The sequence below is a fragment of the Pipra filicauda genome, unplaced genomic scaffold (assembly GCF_003945595.2).
Source record: "Pipra filicauda isolate LSUMZ 115617 unplaced genomic scaffold, ASM394559v2 scaffold775_size95755_pilon, whole genome shotgun sequence".
Lineage (NCBI taxonomy): Eukaryota > Metazoa > Chordata > Aves > Passeriformes > Pipridae > Pipra > Pipra filicauda.
In genome coordinates, this window is record NW_024104948.1 from 41,125 (window position 1) to 58,956 (window position 17,832).

At 52.5% G+C, this 17,832-nt stretch overlaps 2 protein-coding genes across 2 annotated transcripts; one reads left to right on the forward strand and one right to left on the reverse strand.

Annotated features, from left to right (window-relative positions):
• Nucleotides 1–7,366: 7,366 nt before the first annotated feature.
• Nucleotides 7,367–8,284, forward strand: LOC114002453 (olfactory receptor 14J1-like; the record flags this gene model as incomplete). Its single annotated transcript, XM_027748415.2, has 1 exon — nucleotides 7,367–8,284. A coding segment is annotated over exon 1 (918 nt), but the record flags the coding sequence as incomplete, so codon positions are not given.
• A 7,623-nt stretch (nucleotides 8,285–15,907) lies between these two features.
• On the reverse strand, nucleotides 15,908–16,603 carry LOC114002450 (olfactory receptor 14J1-like; the record flags this gene model as incomplete). Its single annotated transcript, XM_027748412.2, has 1 exon — nucleotides 15,908–16,603. A coding segment is annotated over one exon (696 nt), but the record flags the coding sequence as incomplete, so codon positions are not given.
• Between the last annotated feature and the right edge of the window lie 1,229 nt (nucleotides 16,604–17,832).

Below are 17,832 nucleotides of genomic sequence, written 5' to 3' on the forward strand. Positions count from 1 at the left end.
GTCGCATTGAAACGGTCAGTTACCATGGCAACCATCATACATTCCCACTGTTATGGTCAGTTACCATGGCAAACAGCATATATTCTCATTGCCACGGTCAGTTAAAACAGCAACTACCATACATTCCCATTGCTAAGGTCAGTTACCAAGGCAACCATCAGACATTCCCATTCCTACAGTCAGTTACCGTGGCAACGATCATTCTTTCCCACTGGTATGGTTGGTTACCATGGCAATCAGCATACATTCTCATTGCCATGGTAAGTTACCACGGCAACCATCATATATTGCCATTGGTACAGTCAGTTACCATGGTAACCATCATACATTCCCTTTTCTACAGTCAGTTACTACAGCCAACCATCATACGGCACACTGGTACAATCGGTTACCATGGCAACCGTCACACATTCCCATTTCTATGGTCAGTTACCATGACAAACATCACACATTCCCACTGCTACACACAGCTACCATGGCAACCATCACACATTCCCGTTGCTATGGTCAGTTACCATGGCAACCATCGCACATTCCCGTTGCTATGGTCAGTTACCATGGCAACCATCATAAATTCCAGTTACCACAGTCAGTTACCATGGCAACCAACATACTTCCCACTGCTACAGTCAGTTACCATGGCAACCGGCATACATTACAATTGCCACCGTCATTACCATGGCAACCATCACACATTCCCATTGCTATGGTCGGTTACCATGGCAACCATCATACATCCCCCTCACTATGCTCAGTTACCATGGCAACCAGCATACATTCCCATTGCTATGGTCGGTTACCATGGCAACCAGCATATATATCCATTGTTACAGTCAGTTAACATGACAACCATCAGACATTTCCATTTTAAAGAGCAGTTACCATGGCAACCAGCATACATTCCCATTGCTATGGTTGGTTACCATGGCAACCAGCATACATTTCCATTGTTATGGGCACTTACCATGGAAAACAGCATACATTCTCATTGCTACAGTTGGTTACCATGGCAACCATCATACTTCCCACAGGTACAGTCAGTTACCAATGGCAACCAGCATATATTCCCGTTGCTACAGTTAGTTATTGTGGTACCCATAATACATTCCCATTGCTACGGTCAGTTACCATGGCAACCATAATACATTCCCATTCCTACTGTCAGTTACCATAGCAAACATCATACATTGCCATTTCCACAGTCAGTTACCCTGGCACCCATCATACAGTCCTATTGCTACTATCAGTTACTATGGCAACCATCATCCAGCTGCATTGCTATGGTCAGTCACTATGGCAACCAGCATAAAATCCAATTGCTACGGTTGGTTACCATGGAAACCATCATACATTCCCATTCCTACAGTCGGTTACCATGGCAACCATCATACATTCCCATTGCTATGGTCAGTTACCAAGGCAATCATCATACATTCCTATTGCTACGGTCAGTTACCATGGCAACCACCATACATTCCAACTGTTACAGTTGGTTACCATGGCAACCACCACACATTCCCAGTGTTATTGTCGGTTACCGTGGTACCCATCACACATTCCCATGGCTGTAGTCAGTTACCATGGCAACCATCATACATTCCCTTTGCTATGGTCGGTTACCATGGCAACCATCACACATCCCCATTGCTGTGTTTGGTTACCATGGCAACCATCATATGGTCCACTGCTACAATCAGTTGCCATGGCAACCATCATACAGCCACGTTGCTACAATCAGTTAGCATGACAACCATGTGAATTGCAGTTTCTATGGTCAGTTACCATGGCAACCATCATACAGTCATCTTGCTACAGTCGGTTACCATGGCAACCATCATACAGTCCCATTGCTATCGTCAGTTACCATGACAACCGGCATACATTTCCATTGCTACAGTCAGTTACCATGGCAATCATCATAGTTCCCACTGCTGTGGTCAGTTACTATGGCAACCAGCATACATTCTCATTCCCACGGTCAGTTACCATAAGAACCACCATACATTCCCATTGCTACAGTAGGTTACCATAGCAACCATCATACATTAGCATTGCTATGGTCAGTTACCATGGAAACCATCATACAGTCACGTTGCTATGATTGTTTACCATGGCAACTAACATACATTCTCGTTGCTACAGTCAGTTCCCATGGAAAACATCATACATTCCCGTTGCTACAGTCAGTTACCATGGCAACCAACATACTTCCCACTGGTACAGTCCATTACCATGGCAACCACAAAACATTGTCATTTCTATGGTCAGTTACTGTGGCAACCATCATACAGTCCTGTTGCTACAGTCAGTTACCATGGCAACCATCATACATTCCCATTGCTACGGTTGGTTACCACGGCAAGCATCAATCATTTCCATTGCTACAGTCACCATGGCAACCATCACACATTTCCATTGCTACGGTTTGTTACCATGGGAACCATCATAGATTCGCATTGCTGTCTCGATTACCATGGCAACCATCATAAAGTCACATTCCTATGGTCGGTTACCATGGCAACAAGCATACAATGCCACTGCTACAGTCAGTTACCATGGCAACCAGCATACATTCCCATTACTATGGTCAGTTACCACAGGAACCATCATACTTCCCACTGGTACAGTCGGTTATCATGGCAACCATCATACATTCTCATTGCTACTATCAGTTACCATGGGAACCATCATACCTCTCACTGGTACAGTCAAATACCATGGCAACCATCATACATTGCTGTTCCCATGGTCAGTTACCATGGCAATCATCACACATTCCCATTGCTATGGTCGGTTACCATGGAAACCAGCATACATTTCCGTTGTTACAGTCAGTTACCATGGCAACCATCAGACATTTCCATTGAGATGGGCAGTTATCATGGCAACCAGCATATATTCCTGTTACTACGGTTGGTTACCATGGCAACCATAATACATTCTTATTGCTATAGCCAGTTACCATGGCAACCAGCATACATTCCCATAGCTACGGTCAGTTACTATGGTAACCTCTTGGTTCCTCTTGGACAGAAGCAGATGCAGATGAGCCTCCCTCTTGTCCACCAACCTGCCAGCTGTGCCCTAAAGGCCTGTGTGCCAAGGGGTGTCTTCACCAAGACTCTGCACAAACCTCTGGGACCCTTTGCATCCTGTCGTGGTGCCTTTCCAGTGAATTCCAGGGTTATCAAAGACAACTTGAATGGGATCTTTGTCTCACTCCACAAGGTCACCCAAACCACTCTCTCCTCTGACCCTCACCCACAAAAGTTCACCCAAGTTGTTCATCCCCTAGAGCAGCTGCACAGGTGCCAGAAGCTCCTTCCCGCTGAGGACACCTCTCTCCTGCTCTTTCTCTCCTGTGTCTCCTTGGCCTTCTCTCCCAACCCATCACAGCCCTGCAACCTGGGAACTGTCTCAGCAGGCCTGGGCTGTTATTGCCTGCAAGTGGAATGAAGAGAGACTTGGGGCTGCAGCTCCTCCTGCCTGTGCCCCACACGCAGGGCACTGGGGCCTGTCTGGCTGCAGCCCCTCAGTGGGGCACCGGGGTAAGAACAGACTTGCAGTGGGGAAAGCTGCTCTGAAAGCCCCGAGAGCTGGGCTGTGCAGAGGCTTTGCTGACAATGGCCTTGGGGGTGGACGTGCTGGGACTCAGGCCCAGGGGGAAAATCACAGGCCTGATCCCTGAGGAGATCAGCACATGCTGCTGAAATGCTGGGGGAGAGAAGAGCCAGCAGAGGGAGGGAACAAGTGTGGACAGCCTGGGCTGATGTGCTTTGGACTCGTGCCTGGCCCGGCCTTGGCTGGGCAGAGAAGGGACAGCCTTTGTGTCCCTGCAGGGCTGGGATTCACTCCCTGCCCCAAAGGCACCCAGTGTGTCTGAGGAGCTCTGGGTGGTGCCTGTCCCACAACTGCTGGGAATGGGGATGGGCTTCCTGCACAGGCCCTGTGCTGTCCATGGCAGCTGCTGCACTTGTGCTGCAGAGCCCTGGCACCTCCCCTGGCACTACAGGCCCCTCTTTGGCTGTTCAGTCCAGGCTCAGCTGCCCTGAATTAGGTTCAGCAGTGAAGGGATGTCCAGGAGACAATTGCCATTGTACTCTGAGGACATGTAGAAAATACCCTGCTAAAGAACAGGAGAGAGACCTCTCTCCCTGTGCCACCTGACTCCATTTGGTCACCTGAACACCTCTAGGGGCTGCCCTGGACAGAAGGAACAGTGACAGGTTCCCCTGTCCTACATGTGGGCACCTTCTGCCACTGAAGTTGCCCAAAGCAATGTCCCAGCAGCCTCCAAGAAGATCCCACAGCTGCTGCCCTGTCCCTAGGAACTGCTCCATTGGAGCCTGCAGTTCCCAGCAGGAATCTCAGTCACCTCTGGCCCCTCAGAAGGAACCAGGGCTTTGTGTCCCAGCAGGTCACTCCTGGCTTTGGTCTTCATTCATTGCCATGGGAGCTGGGACAAGGAGTCACCTGCAGGGGCCTGTTTTGGGCCCACTGAAGTGGGGCAGGAGGAATCCCAGCCCATGGGGGTTGTGGAGGGAGCTGAGTGTCCTTGTGGCCCCAGGTCTGCAGAGCCACAAGGAGACACCTCTGTTGACTCAGCTGAGTCCCTTCCCTCAGTGCAGGTGAAGGAGATCCCTCCTGGGCACTGGTTGGGTTTCCTGTCTAATGATGGGACATTAAAAGGGGACTCTTGAACTTAACTCTGTGTCTGTTTGGAGAAATGACAGTGCTGAAAGAAGTGTCTGTGCCCGTGCCCAGCTGAGAGAAGGCACATCATGATTTCCTTCAGCTGTGTGCCAGCAGGTTCCCCTGGAGTCCCAGGGACAGCTGGAGGGAGCCCAGAGGGGCAGAGCAAGGGCTGCCTGGGGCTGTTGCTGTGCTGCTGAGCTGGGCCGGGCTCCTGGCACACAGGGAGCTCCTGGCAAGCAAGAAGAGCTACAAAGAGACAGCTCTGCTGGTGAGCAGCTCCTCTGCACAGCCCAGCAGGGCTGAGGGCACTGCCTGCAGCACCCAGGGCACAGGAGAGAAGGCAGAGAGATGAGAGGCAGCCTGGGCTGGGAGGTGACTGAGCTCTCACCATGTGAGAAACCTTCCCAGGATTTGGATGAAGAATTCTCTGGCTGTAGGAAAGATCAACTTGCTTTCCTGGAGGCATCTCCTAAAGCTGGCTCATCCCACAGCTTACAGGATCTTTCAGCAGGACTCTCCCAGTTGCTGCACTGCAGGGGAAGTGGCCATATGGCAGAGCAGGGCAGGAGCCGCAGGCAGCAAGGGCAGAGAGGAGAAGGGAGCAGGAGGTTCAAGGGATCCTGGGGTGGAAGGACAGGACAGAGCTGCTCAGGGCAGGAACCTTGCCAGCCCATTGCCACGGTCAGGCTCTGGCTGCAGAGCAGTGCAGGTGAGTTCCTGCAAGTGCCTCTGCCAGCTGCCAAATGGCAGCAGTGGCAGGAGCTGTCAGGATGGCTCTGCTGGATTTGCTGGGGTGCAGCAGGAGAAGCTGCTGCAGAGCAGGACTTGCTGCTGCCCCCTCAGAGGCCCAGGGCCAGAAGGTTCCCTGTGGCAGGGCTGGCTGTGGGGTGGGAAGGTGGGGGTGCAGCCAGGGGTGCCCAGGGCTGTGGGGCAGAGCAGGGTCCTGCCCCCAGGGCTCTGTGTGCTGGGGCAGGGACTCTGCTGCCTGCCAGGGGCAGCTCTCAGCCCGGCCAAGGAGCTGCCACGGCCCTGCAGGGAGAAGGGGTGGGTGGAAGGAGTGACCCCTCAGGGCAGGGCAGGGCTGGGCAGGGCCCTTCAGCTGCAGGCTCAGGGCTCCTCACCGCTTCAGCTCCACCTCCTCCATTTCCAGGGGCCCTTCTCAGGAAGCACATCCCCCCAGAACACCTCCCCCTTCCCAGCCACCGCAGGGGCTCTGGGACCTGCTCTGCAGCCCCTGCCCAGGCAGAGCTGCCCCTGGGCACTGGGCTGGGGATGGCTCTGGCAGCACTGGCAGGGAGCTGAGCTGGGCACAGGCAGGGGCTGCTGGCAGGAACAGCTCCTCACCCAGAGACAGGCAGGCAGGGAGAGGCAGCTGCTGCCACAAGGGCTGGGCAGGGGGATGGGGGCCCCTCCCTGCTGTCCTTGTGGCACAGACCCCTTCCCTGAGCAGCTCCTGCCTGGGCTCCTTTCCCAGCCTAAGCAGAGCCTGTGCCCTCAGGCCCACGGGGGCTGGGCTGTGCATTGCCCTGCAGCAGCCAGAGCCCAGGCAAGGACAGGGCCCTGATTTCCAGCTGTCTCTCTGTGTCCCTCCTCCCTTGGCAGCAGCACTGTGGCATTTCACTGCCATCCCCTGTTGCCTGGGCTCTCCTTCTTCTCACCAGTGGCTTTTCTGAGCCACTGTGGAGTTTGGGGGGGAGGGGGGGGGTTGGGAGCAGATTCCTGTCCAGACACAAACTCTTTGGGTGCTGCTGTGGGGATGTTTCTGTGGGAGTCAAGTGCCCAAGTGCCCTCCAGGCACCTTCAGGGTCTTCAGCTGTTTGCCTGGGTGTCCTGCAGGGCTGCAGGTGCCCTCCAGAAGGGCACAGCTCTGCCATAGGATCTCTGTGCTGCACAGGATCCCCATGGAGAAAACTCCTCAGTGCTAAATCCATGGAAATGCTCTGGGCAGCCGTACTTGGGAGCTGCAATGATCCCTCTGTGTGGCAGTCTGGGAGGACAAAGATGTGATCCTAATCAGGCATCCTGAGGAAAGGCAAGGATTCTGTCAATGTGCTCTTTGAACCAGGATTCCTCTGCTCCTAGAAGTGCCTTGTTTCTTTTTTAAGGGAATTCTTAAGGGTCATCCGCCTTCAGCTCCAAGCTGCCAACCAGGGGCAGCTGTGAACAGGAAAGATGGCCAGCTCTTGTCTCTGCACCAAGAGACCATCCCTTTGCCTCTCAGGACTCACAAGATTTCCCTTGGATCACATTAGAAATGTCAGAAATTTCAACCATCCAAACTCACTCCTGGCAAGAGGAACTGGAATAAAATCAAGTCCCCCAAATCCCCTCCCTCTGTTCTGCCCTTGGGCAAACTGTGACCAGCAGTTCTGGAAACACTTTGATACATCACAAGTGCATTTAATTGGAGGTCACCCTGTGCTCCAAGTTGCCTCTCACTGCACAGCAAGAAGGATTCCTCAGGAGCACATTCCAGGGTCCCTGCTCTCAGTGCCCCCTTCAGCCAGCAAAACCCAGAGCTCAGGGAGAGGGATGCAGAGAGATCTTCCTGAAAAGAGGCCCTGAATGTTGAATTGCTGTGAGACATGCAAGATGTTTTGCTAATTGAGCCTGGCCTAATTCAGTTCTGCCTTTTTTCTCCTCAACAGAAAATCATACCCTGAGGCAACAAATGCCCAACAGCAGCTCCCTCACCCAGTTCCTCCTCCTGGCATTCGCAGACAGGAGGGAGCTGCAGCTCCTGCACTTCTGGCTCTTCCTGGCCATCTCCCTGGCTGCCCTCCTGGCCAACGGCCTCATCCTCAGCGCCGTAGCCTGGGACCACCACCTGCACACCCCCATGGGCTTCTTCCTGCTCAACCTCTCCCTCACAGACCTGGGCTGCATCTGCACCACTGTCCCCAAAGCCATGCACAATTCCCTCTGGGACATCAGAACCATTTCCTACCACGGATGTGCTGCACAGGCCTTTCTGCTTGTCTTCTTCATTGGAACAGAGTTTTCCCTCCTCACCATCATGTGCTACGACCGCTACGTTGCCATCTGCAAACCCCTGCACTACGGGACCCTCCTGGGCAGCAGAGCTTGTGCCCACATGGCAGCAGCTGCCTGGGCCACTGAGTTTCTCAATGCTCTGCTGCACACAGCCAGTACATTTTCCCTGCCCCTGTGCCAGGGCAATGCCCTGGGCCAGTTCTTCTGTGAAATCCCACACATCCTCAAGCTCTCCTGCTCACACTCAGGCTACCTCAGGGAAATTGGGCTCATTGGGGTTAGTGTCTGTTTAGTGTTTGGTTGTTTTGTTTTCATTGTTTTCTCCTATGTGCAGATCTTCAGGGCTGTGCTGAGGATCCCCTCTCAGCAGGGACAGCACAAAGCCTTTTCCATGTGCCTCCCTCACCTGGCTGTGGTCTCACTGTTTGTCAGCGCTACAGCATTTTCCAACCTCAAGCCCCCCTCCATCTCCTCCCCATCTACGGACCTGGTGGTGTCAGTTCTGTACATGGTGGTGCCTCCAGCACTGAACCCCTTCATCTACAGCCTGAGGAACCAGGAGCTCAAGGATGCCATAAGGAAAATGATGACTGGATGTTTTTTTAAGAAGCAATAAACTGCCTCTTTTCTTCTGCAGAACACTCATCGTGTAACACATTTGGGGCCCAGCCTGCCTTCTAAAGCTTTTGATAGTGTTTGGGGTGGAGGGCTTCCCTGTCTTTTCCCTCTATTCCTGTCATTAATAACACTGAAATTTTGTTCTTCATCCCATATAATTGACTCTCTACCTCTTTTTTTTCACCCACAAAATATACAAATCAGAAATCATGCTTTGTGTGCATTTAAAACAAAATAAAAGTTTGTGCAGCAAGGTATTTGTCAAACATCCTCCCTGTGTTAGTTTGTACATGAGGAATCACAATCTCTGAGTGTAAGAAATGACATAAATTCTTTTTTCCAGATTCTTCCTCCAAGACCCCCCCTGAAGCTGGAGGGCATTTCCATGTTTGCAGATGTGGAGGGGAAAAGAGTCCCAGCACTGCCAGGGAGCCCCAGCACTGGGTCTGTTCAGAGCTGCTCTCTTTGCACTCCCACCCTCTCCTTTCCTGTCCGTGCCCAAGGCCTGAGTGCTCTGGCAGCTCAGTCACTGTCCTGCTGTGGGTCAGGCCTGTGAGCACAGGCAGGGACAGGCCCTGGGCACTGCTGGGACAGGGCTGGGCTCCACAACAGCAGTTCCAGCAGCAAAGGGGTTCCCCTCCAGGCACTTCCTCAAGGCTGAGGTCTTTTCCCAACACTGGTATGGAGAAGAAGTCCCTGGATTCCTTTTGTTCCATGAGGTTCCCCAGTGTCACAATGACCTCTTGATTCCATGAAATTCCACTGTGGCCCAGGGTTTCTTTGTTTCCAAGAGGCCCTGCAGTGCCACAATGGCCTCCTGATTCCATGGGTTTCTGCAGTGTCACAGTGGCCCCTTTATTTCAGGAGGTTACCCACTGTCCCTGGGTTCCTTTGGCTCCACGGGGCCCTGGAGTGTCCCAGTGGCCTCTTGATTCCAAGGGTTTCCCCAGAGTCACAATGGCCCCATAATTCCATGAGGTTCTGCAGTTCCACAGTGGCTCCTTGATTCCAGGAGGTTGCACAGCATCATCACACAGCTGAGCCCATCCTGATGAAAGTTCTGAGGAGGTTAGGGGGAACTGGGACAAAAGGGAGAAGATAATTAGGGAAGGAAATAGAGGCTTGGCCAACAGAGGGGAAATATTTGGATGAAGTAAAAACCAGGTTCAGGGAATGCTGAGGGTGCTGAAACACTAACTGTGCAAACACTTCTGATTGACCTTTATGCACTTTGTAACCTCAAGCCCCAACACCACCCAAAAGTGCTGCTCCTCCCGTGGAAAGGAATCCACTGCTCTAATTCCAAGGCAGAAAAAGCCCAAACCCAGAACTCCAGACTCTTATTTGTCCTCTAATGTCCACCCCAATCCCAATCTTGTATTACCAGTATGAAAAGCCAAGCTTTAATCCTGACCCAGACCAAAAAGCTCTTCCCCTAATCATGAACCAGACACTGCCAGCAGAACAACAAACCTCCCAAAGTTCTGCCTAATCCCCACCCTGAGCTCTAAACACCAAGCCCTGACCATTCAGCACCCCCAGAGCCCTTGGGAGCAGGGCAAGGACCTGGAGGGCCCAGAGCAGGCCCAGGGGGTTGGCAGAGGAATGGGAGGTGACCTGGATCTGCTCAGCTCTGCAGTGACCCCCAGGAGAAGGGCCTGGGCTCGGGGAGGGATGTCCTGTGGCACAGGGGCTCAGGATCCAAGTTCAGAAGGCCAAGTGCACATGGCAACAGCCAGAGCTGGTGCAGAGCCATCAGGGAGGGTCTAGAAATGCTGCTGGGAGGGGGTGGGAAAGCAGGAGGGGTGTGTGCAGCCTGCAAGGCCAGAGCAGCAGCAGGGCCAGGGCAGGACAGCCTGCAGGAGAGATGGCCAAGGGCTCTGGCAGGGCTGCAAGGCCCAAAGGCACCCAGGCCTTTGTCCCCTTGCCTCTGGCAGCTGCCTCTGCCACTCAGGCCACCACAAGCCACTTTCCTGGCAGGTTCTGCCCTTGGGTTCTGCCTCGCCCCTCCCTCAGCAGCCTGGCAGGGGTTGCCCAGTTTTGGGCCTTTGTTGTTCCTCCCCCTCCCATCCCAGTGCCCCCCAAACAGCCCTGAGCCAGCCGGGAGGGACAGGATCTGCTGGGCCAGGGCCTGGGGCTCAGCCCTTGGCCTTTGTGCTCCACAAAACCAAGGCAGGCTTTGCTCAGCATTGCAGGGGCCTGCCCAGAGCCTTTGTCTGCCTGCACTCCTGGCCTCCAAGGAGCTGCTCCAAGGAGTCCCTGGGGAGGCTTTGGCAGTGCCTGCCCTCAGTGGGGCCCAGCAATGCTTCAAGGCACTTGGACTTTGGCTTCTGACTTCTTCAGCAGCTGCTTCAATCTTCTCTCAGTACCTCAGGACCATGGGCTGGGCTGCAAACACACCGTGGGGCTCATTAAATTCCAGAAATCCCTCAGGATCTCTTTGTCTTTCTTTAATTGTCTTCAAGGCAATTTCAAAACAAGTCTTCGAAGTTTGTACTTTTTTTTTGTTTTAATTTAATTATGGATATTTTTTAGTCTAGAGGAGAGGTAATAGAGGTGTTCTGCAAGTGATCTAGATGCTGAGTGTCTCCTCAGGAGATCCACACTGACCCTGTATGATCACCCCCTTGCTCCTCACCCCCCAATCTCACCAGTTCTGACATGGCCCGTCTTGGACTGACAGCTGCTGCAACTCCAAACACACTGTGGGACCCATTAAAACATTGAAAAACAAATTATTTTTCTTTGTTTAGTTGTCTTCAAGTCTTCAAGACATAAACATCTAATTAGAGTAGTTTTGTAGTTTAGCTAAGGAGGAAGATTTTAAACTGGAAGTCACCAAAAATATATTTTTTGATGAAAGGGAATGATTTACACAAAGTCTTGGGATGCAAGGGGGTCAGGACGCAAAGGATTTGGACACAAATATAAGGGGGCAAAAGAGATTACTGGTATATAATTATTGACCAGTTGAATAGTTATCAAGTGATTCAATAGCGTTTGCTACAATTTTAACAGTGACTGAATTATAGATTCCCAATAACAACCTTCACCTCACAGTCAATTCACACCCACACCCAGGCAGAGATGTGTGGACACATCAAGAGCTGGGTGTGGAAAGGTCCCTCTCCCAAATTCTCCTTGTTGTCAGGAAAACACTCCCCCAAATCCCTTTGTGTTTCCCAACAGACCAGGGTCACAGCTGGAGGAGTGTTTGTTGAGGGGATCAGAATTGTCCTGGGCATCAGCGAGGGTCTTTGGAGTGTCACAAACTGGAGGGTTCCCGAGCTGGGAGAGGCTGCCAGAGGTGTCCCACTGAGAGGGAGGTGCTGGGGAGCTGCCAGGGCCTCTCTCAGCCCCACCTGTTGTGGGCTCCCAAGGGGACTGGCTTTAGTGATCTGCTGAATTTCCCTCCTGGTGTCAGGAATGACTGGAGTTTCCAAACTATTTGGGAATTGTATCCAAACTGTTCCATTTGGGCTGTGATTCAGGCAGGGAATGTTCCAAGGTTTTCATGGGATGACTGATTATCCTGTGTTCCCCAGCTGTTCCACTCCAGATTGTTCCTACCTTTTTGATCCAGGTGCAGCTGGTCCAGTCCAGGGACACTTTCCCACAACCCCTGTTAGTCCAGGGGCACTTCACCACACCCTGGTCCAGTCCAGGGGCTCTTCATTGCTCAGCTAGTTTGGTCAAGGCTTGTCAGGAGCTCCTGAGGTCATATTTATAAGAAGGATGGGCACAGACTTAGTTGTAATAAGACAAGTGATAATGGTTTTCAACTAAAAAAGAGCAGATTTGAACTAGATATAAGGAAGAAATTTTTTACACTGAGGGTGGTGAAACACTGGCACAGGTTGCCCAGAGAGGTCATAGAAGCCCCACCCTTGGAAACATTCAAGGCCAGGTTAGAAAGGGCTCTGAGCAACCTGATCTAGTTGAACATGAACCTGTTCACTGTGGGGGGATTGGACTAGATGTCCTAGAAAGGTCCCATCTGACTCAAACTATTTAGGATTCTATAGTTCTTTCTTATCCTGCAGAGCCAAGGCTGACAAGGATCATCCAGGTTTCAGACCCAGCTGAGCATCCCCTTTGATGGCCCAGCTGGCAGCTCTGCTAAAAAGCTGCTGCAAAGAACCTCCAGACCTAAAGGAGCTTCTGTGCTGGGCTGAGCTGTGGCTCTCAGGGCTGGGGGTTGGCTTTTGGCTGCCAGGTGCTCACCAAGGCTCTCTCTCACTCTTCCTTCTTCTCCACTCCCCTTGGTGCCTGCAGGGTTGTTTCTCCCCCATTTCTCTCACTCCTCTCTGGGTTCCAGCACCCTGGATTTTATCCTTTCTCCAAAGGGTTATCACAGAGGTGCCTCTGGAATTGTTTTTTGGCTCAGCTTTGGGCACTGGCTGGTCCATTTTGGAGCCACCTGAAACTGGCTCTCTCTGACACAGAGTCAACTCCTGATCTCCTCTTCCCTAAGGGAAACCTGCAGCCCCCTCCCTGCCACCAAACCTGATCCACAGGGTCATTCAAGTGCCCAGGAATACAGGAGGTCATTGAGCCCATTATTCCTCAGGCTGGTTAAACAAGACTTTGTCCTCTTCCTGTCCCTGACTGCAGGTTCTTTGTGTCAGAGCAGAGCTGGGCTGGACCTCAGCTGTGCTTTGCTCCAGAGCCTGCTGGGGTGGGGGCAGATGGCAATGGAAGAGTTGGGTTGGACTGGATGATCCTTGTGGGTCCCTCCCACCTCAGCATATTCTGTCATTCTGTGTTTGTTTGGGTTTGGTTTGGTTGGGTTTGGTCTTTTTCCCTCCTTTTGATTTCCCTTTCCTCTGTCCCATGAGTTTTTTCTTCATTGTCTTGGGCCTTGCTGGGCACTTGATGGCAAGACAAGTTTATCCCACTCAGTCATCTTGACCACATTTTTTGTACAAGTCACCATTAACTAGACGAGGTTTCTCACAGACTCGCTGCAACTTGGCCTCATCCACAAAGGAGTGGAAAGTGCATTTCATCCCATCACCCAGAGACATAATAAAGATGTTCCATAGGAATGGTGAAGGGCTGGTCCGTGATGGATGTCACCTGGGAGTTGCTGCCAAGAGGAATTTGTGCCATGACTTTTGACCCTCATCAGTCATTCAACTTCCCACTCACCACATGTTTCAGTTGTCCAGTCCAGCTCTCACCAGTCTGGCTCTAAGGAGATCACAGGAGACCATGTCCAGGGCCTTGCTGAAGTCTGGGCACACAACATCCCCTTCTTTTTTGTCCCACAAGGGTTCTGCAATCTCTGCCTTGTCCTTCCATAGCCTGGGAATGGCTGCAGGAGGACTTGCCCTATCCCCTTCCCTGCTGAGCCTGAGCAGTCTGGAACTCTGCCAACCCTCCTTGCTGCCCTGTTTGCAGACTGGTTCCATGTCTGCCTTTGCCAAGGCCCCAGGAAGCTCTGGGATGGCTCAGGCCTTTCCAAGTCTTTGGGAGAGGTCTCCCAGTGACACTGCCCAGCCTTCTCAATATCCCTGACACCAAAACCTTTTCTATTATCCCACAGTTTCAGTTTAGTGTACAGGACACAACACATATTCTCATGGTTCTTCAGGAGAAAATTAGAAGGGATTTCATTATAGAGGTCAACTGGTGGAGCAGCCCAGTCTGGTCTGGCCCCACAGCAGTGCCCAGCCCAGGGTGCTGCAGAGCTCTGGGCACTCCCCCCACAGCCCCAGCCCCTCTGAAGGCCACAGCAGCTCCTGGGGCACAGAGAGGAGTCTCAGCATCCCCATCAGCTCAGGGGCTGGACACTCAGCATGGCAGGAGGAAATGGAGGGTCAGGGAAACTGCAGGAGCCCTGGTGTCACCTCCAGGAGATGCCCAGCACAGCCTGACTGTGCCCCTCAGTGCCAGCCCCTCTGCCCAGCCCAGCCCAGAGTCCTGGCCCAGGGACAGAGCAGCCTGTCCCCAGGGGGAGCTGCAGAAAGAGGTGTCTCTGTGTCAGGGATTCCTCTCTGCAGGCCCAGAAATGCTGCCTTGCTCTTCTCCAGGGACATCCCTTTGCCCAGGTCAGTGTGTCCAGGCTGCCTTGGCCAGTTGCAGATCCCAGCCTGGGATCCCTGCAGGGCCCTGAGCTGGAGGTGCTGCTCTGCACAGGGAGGGGCTGTGGCACCCTGGGCTGACCCTGCACTGGCCATGCTGGTCAGGGTGGGGAGCAGACCCAGCAGGATGGGGATCACTCCTCTCCACCTCTGCCATAGTCCTGGAAGGCTCAGTAGCCAAGAACAAGGCTGGGCAGGACCATGGGCTGTTTCCAATGGCACAAAGGGCAGGGCAGGGCTCCACTCCATGCAGCCTGTGGGCTGGAGAGTTCTTCAGGACACCCTCCTGGAAAGCCCACCCCTGGCTCTGGTACAGCCCCCCCTGAACTGGGGAGGCACAAGGGGAGTTCACTGCAGGTGAGACGAGTCACTCACCAGAGTCCTTTCTCTGTTCCTGCTGCGTCCCCTGGGGTTGCAGAACTCTCCTGTACCAGTTCAAGGCAGATTTAGTATTTGATCTCTGGTAACTCCACCCTGGGCAGGATTCTGCTCCAGGGCTTCATTCCCTGCTGACTGGATGGGACGGGCTGTCCCTGCAGATCCTCTGTGCTCTCCTGCACTTCCTGAGTTCCTACAGACAAGTCCTCACCTGCCATCAGAGCCCTCACAAGCTGCAGAGCCCCAGGCAGGTGACTTGGAGACCATTTGCCACTGGCCACCAGCCCAGAACATCTGACCCAGCCCTCAGTCCCTCAAGTACCCCAGTGAGTCGCTTCTCTCACTGCAGGGACTGAATGGGGAAACAAGCACAGCAATGAGACTTTGCAGAGTCTATTCCTTGGCCTTGTTCTTTACACCAACCTTTCAAAAAGAACAAAGTCTTCAGGAACTGCCCAGGGGGATCCCCTTTCCTGATGGAAATGATGTTAAGGAGCCCAGCTCTGCCCCAGCAGTGCCCAGGGCCTGTCCCTGCCCACGGTCACAGGACTGACACACAGCAGGGACTGAGCTGCCAGAGCACTCAGGCCTTGGGCAAGGAGCAGAAAGGAGAGGGAGGCAGTGGAAAAAGAGCATCTCTGAAAAGGCCAAGAGCTGCTGCTCCCTGGCAGTGCTCCTGTACCAGGACTCTTTACCCCTTCTCCTCTGCACACAGACACTGCCCTCCAGCTTCAGGGAAGTTCTTGGAGGGAGAATTTGGAAAAAAGAATTCAAGTCCTTTATTCTACTCAGAGATTGTGATTCCTCATGTACAGAATAACAAAGGCAGGATGTTTGACAAAGAAGTTGCTGCAGGAACTTTTATTTTGTTTAAATGCACACAGAGAATGATTCCTCATTTACACAATTGTGGGTCAAAACAAAGAGTTAGAGAGTGAATTAGGTATGAGATGAAGAATAAATTTCTGTGTTAACAACATTAAAAGAGGAAAAAATATAAGAAGACTCCCCCACTACCACTCTCAAAAGTTTTAGAAGGTAGGCTGGGCCAGTAAAGGGTTACACAATGAATGTTCTGCAGAAGAAAAGAGGCAGGTTATTGCTCCTGAAAAGCATCCAGTCATCATTTTCCTCAGGGCATCCTTGAGCTCCTGGTTCCTGAGGCTGTAGATGAGGGGGTTCAGTGCTGGAGGCACCACCGAGTACAGAACTGATAGTGCCAGATCCAGGGATGGGGAGGAGATGGAGGGGGGCTTGATGTTTGAAAACACGCCAGTGCTGATAAACAGGGAGAGCACAGCCAGGTGAGGGAGGCACGTGGAAAAGGCTTTGTGCCGTCCCTGCTGAGAGGGGATCCTCAGCACAGCCCTGAAGATCTGCACATAGGAGAAAACAATGAAAATGAAACAACCAAATCCTAAACAGACACTAACCACAATGAGCCCAGTTTCCCTGAGGTAGCCTGAGTGTGAGCAGGAGAGCTTGAGGATGTGTGGGATTTCACAGAAGAACTGGTCCAGGGCATTGCCCTGGCACAGGGGCAGGGAAAATGTATTGGCTGTGTGCAGCAGAGAATAGAGAAAGCCAGTGGCCCAGGCAGCTGCTGCCATGTGGGCACAAGCTCTGCTGCCCAGGAGGGTCCCGTAGTGCAGGGGTTTGCAGATGGCAACGTAGCGGTCGTAGCACATGATGGTGAGGAGGGAAAACTCTGCTGAAATGAAGAATTGAAAGAAAAAGAGCTGTGCGGCACATCCTGTGTAGGAGATGGTTGTGGTGTTATGGAGGGAATTGTGCATGGCTTTGGGGACAGTGGTGCAGATGCAGCCCAGGTCTGTGAGGGAGAGGTTGAGCAGGAAGAAGCCCATGGGGGTGTGCAGGTGGTGGTCCCAGGCTACGGCGCTGAGGATGAGGCCGTTGGCCAGGAGGGCAGCCAGGGAGATGGCCAGGAAGAGCCAGAAGTGCAGGAGCTGCAGCTCCCGCCTGTCTGCGAATGCCAGGAGGAGGAACTGGGTGAGGGAGCTGCTGTTGGACATTTGCTGCCTCTGGGTTTTTGTTTCCAACACAGGAGAAGAAGACAGTAAGAGACCAGTTAACGTGGACTTATCTAAACAAAGTCAAAGCTGTGTTCTACAGACACTCCCCATGTCACACACGGACAGCCTTTTGATTTCCTAGGAGATCTTCCTTCAGCTCCAGTGCTGGGTCACTACTGAACAGCACTTTCACTGTTTTAGCATCATTGTGCTTCTGTACAGGGGTTTCACATAACAAGGAGATGTTTAGGGACAGGTTTCCAACCTGGAGGGAAATTCACAGCTTGGAAGGAAACCTCAGGGAGACAGCCAAGTGTCCTTATGATAGCATTTGATTTAAGCAGACTCAGCTCCTTCCCCAGCACCACAGGCTGCACTGGTAGGGGTCATATTCCGTTTGCAAGTGCAAAAATGACATCTCAGACTTGTCCTGATGGGTCTAGCAGAGGTGATGCTGGTGCTACCCACAGGTAGAGCAGTGGCTGAAAGCACATTAGGAAGCTCAGACAGACCTACTGAGCACTCACAGTTCAGATGTCTCAGGGACTTGTCAAAATTAATACTTTCTTAATGATTTATTCCTTCCATTCCTCCAGAGTAGGAAACTGGAAACACAATCTCAGGAAATTTCTTTAACCTTATAAAAATCTTTGTCTTGGAAATATTCTGAGAGGGAGCTGAAGCTCTGAGCATGTCCTCCTCCTCTGCACTCCAGATAGTCTCAGAGTTGCACTTGCAGAATCTGTAGTTGGTGGGCAGTGCCAGCTTTCCCAGATGCCTCCAAAAGCTGCAGTCCCATTGCCCTGCATGAACAGGCTTCCTGTGCCAAGATCTGTTAAAATTCTCCCCCAGTGAGGTCTCAGCATCATTCTACGTCTGACAGCCTTTAACTTCTCTCTGTCTCACTCCCCTGCCCCTGGTGCTGCAGGCAGTGCCCTCAGCCCTGCTGGGCTGTGCAGAGGAGCTGCTCACCAGCAGAGCTGTCTCTTTGAAGCTCTTCTTGCTTGCCAGGAGCTCCCTGTGTGCCA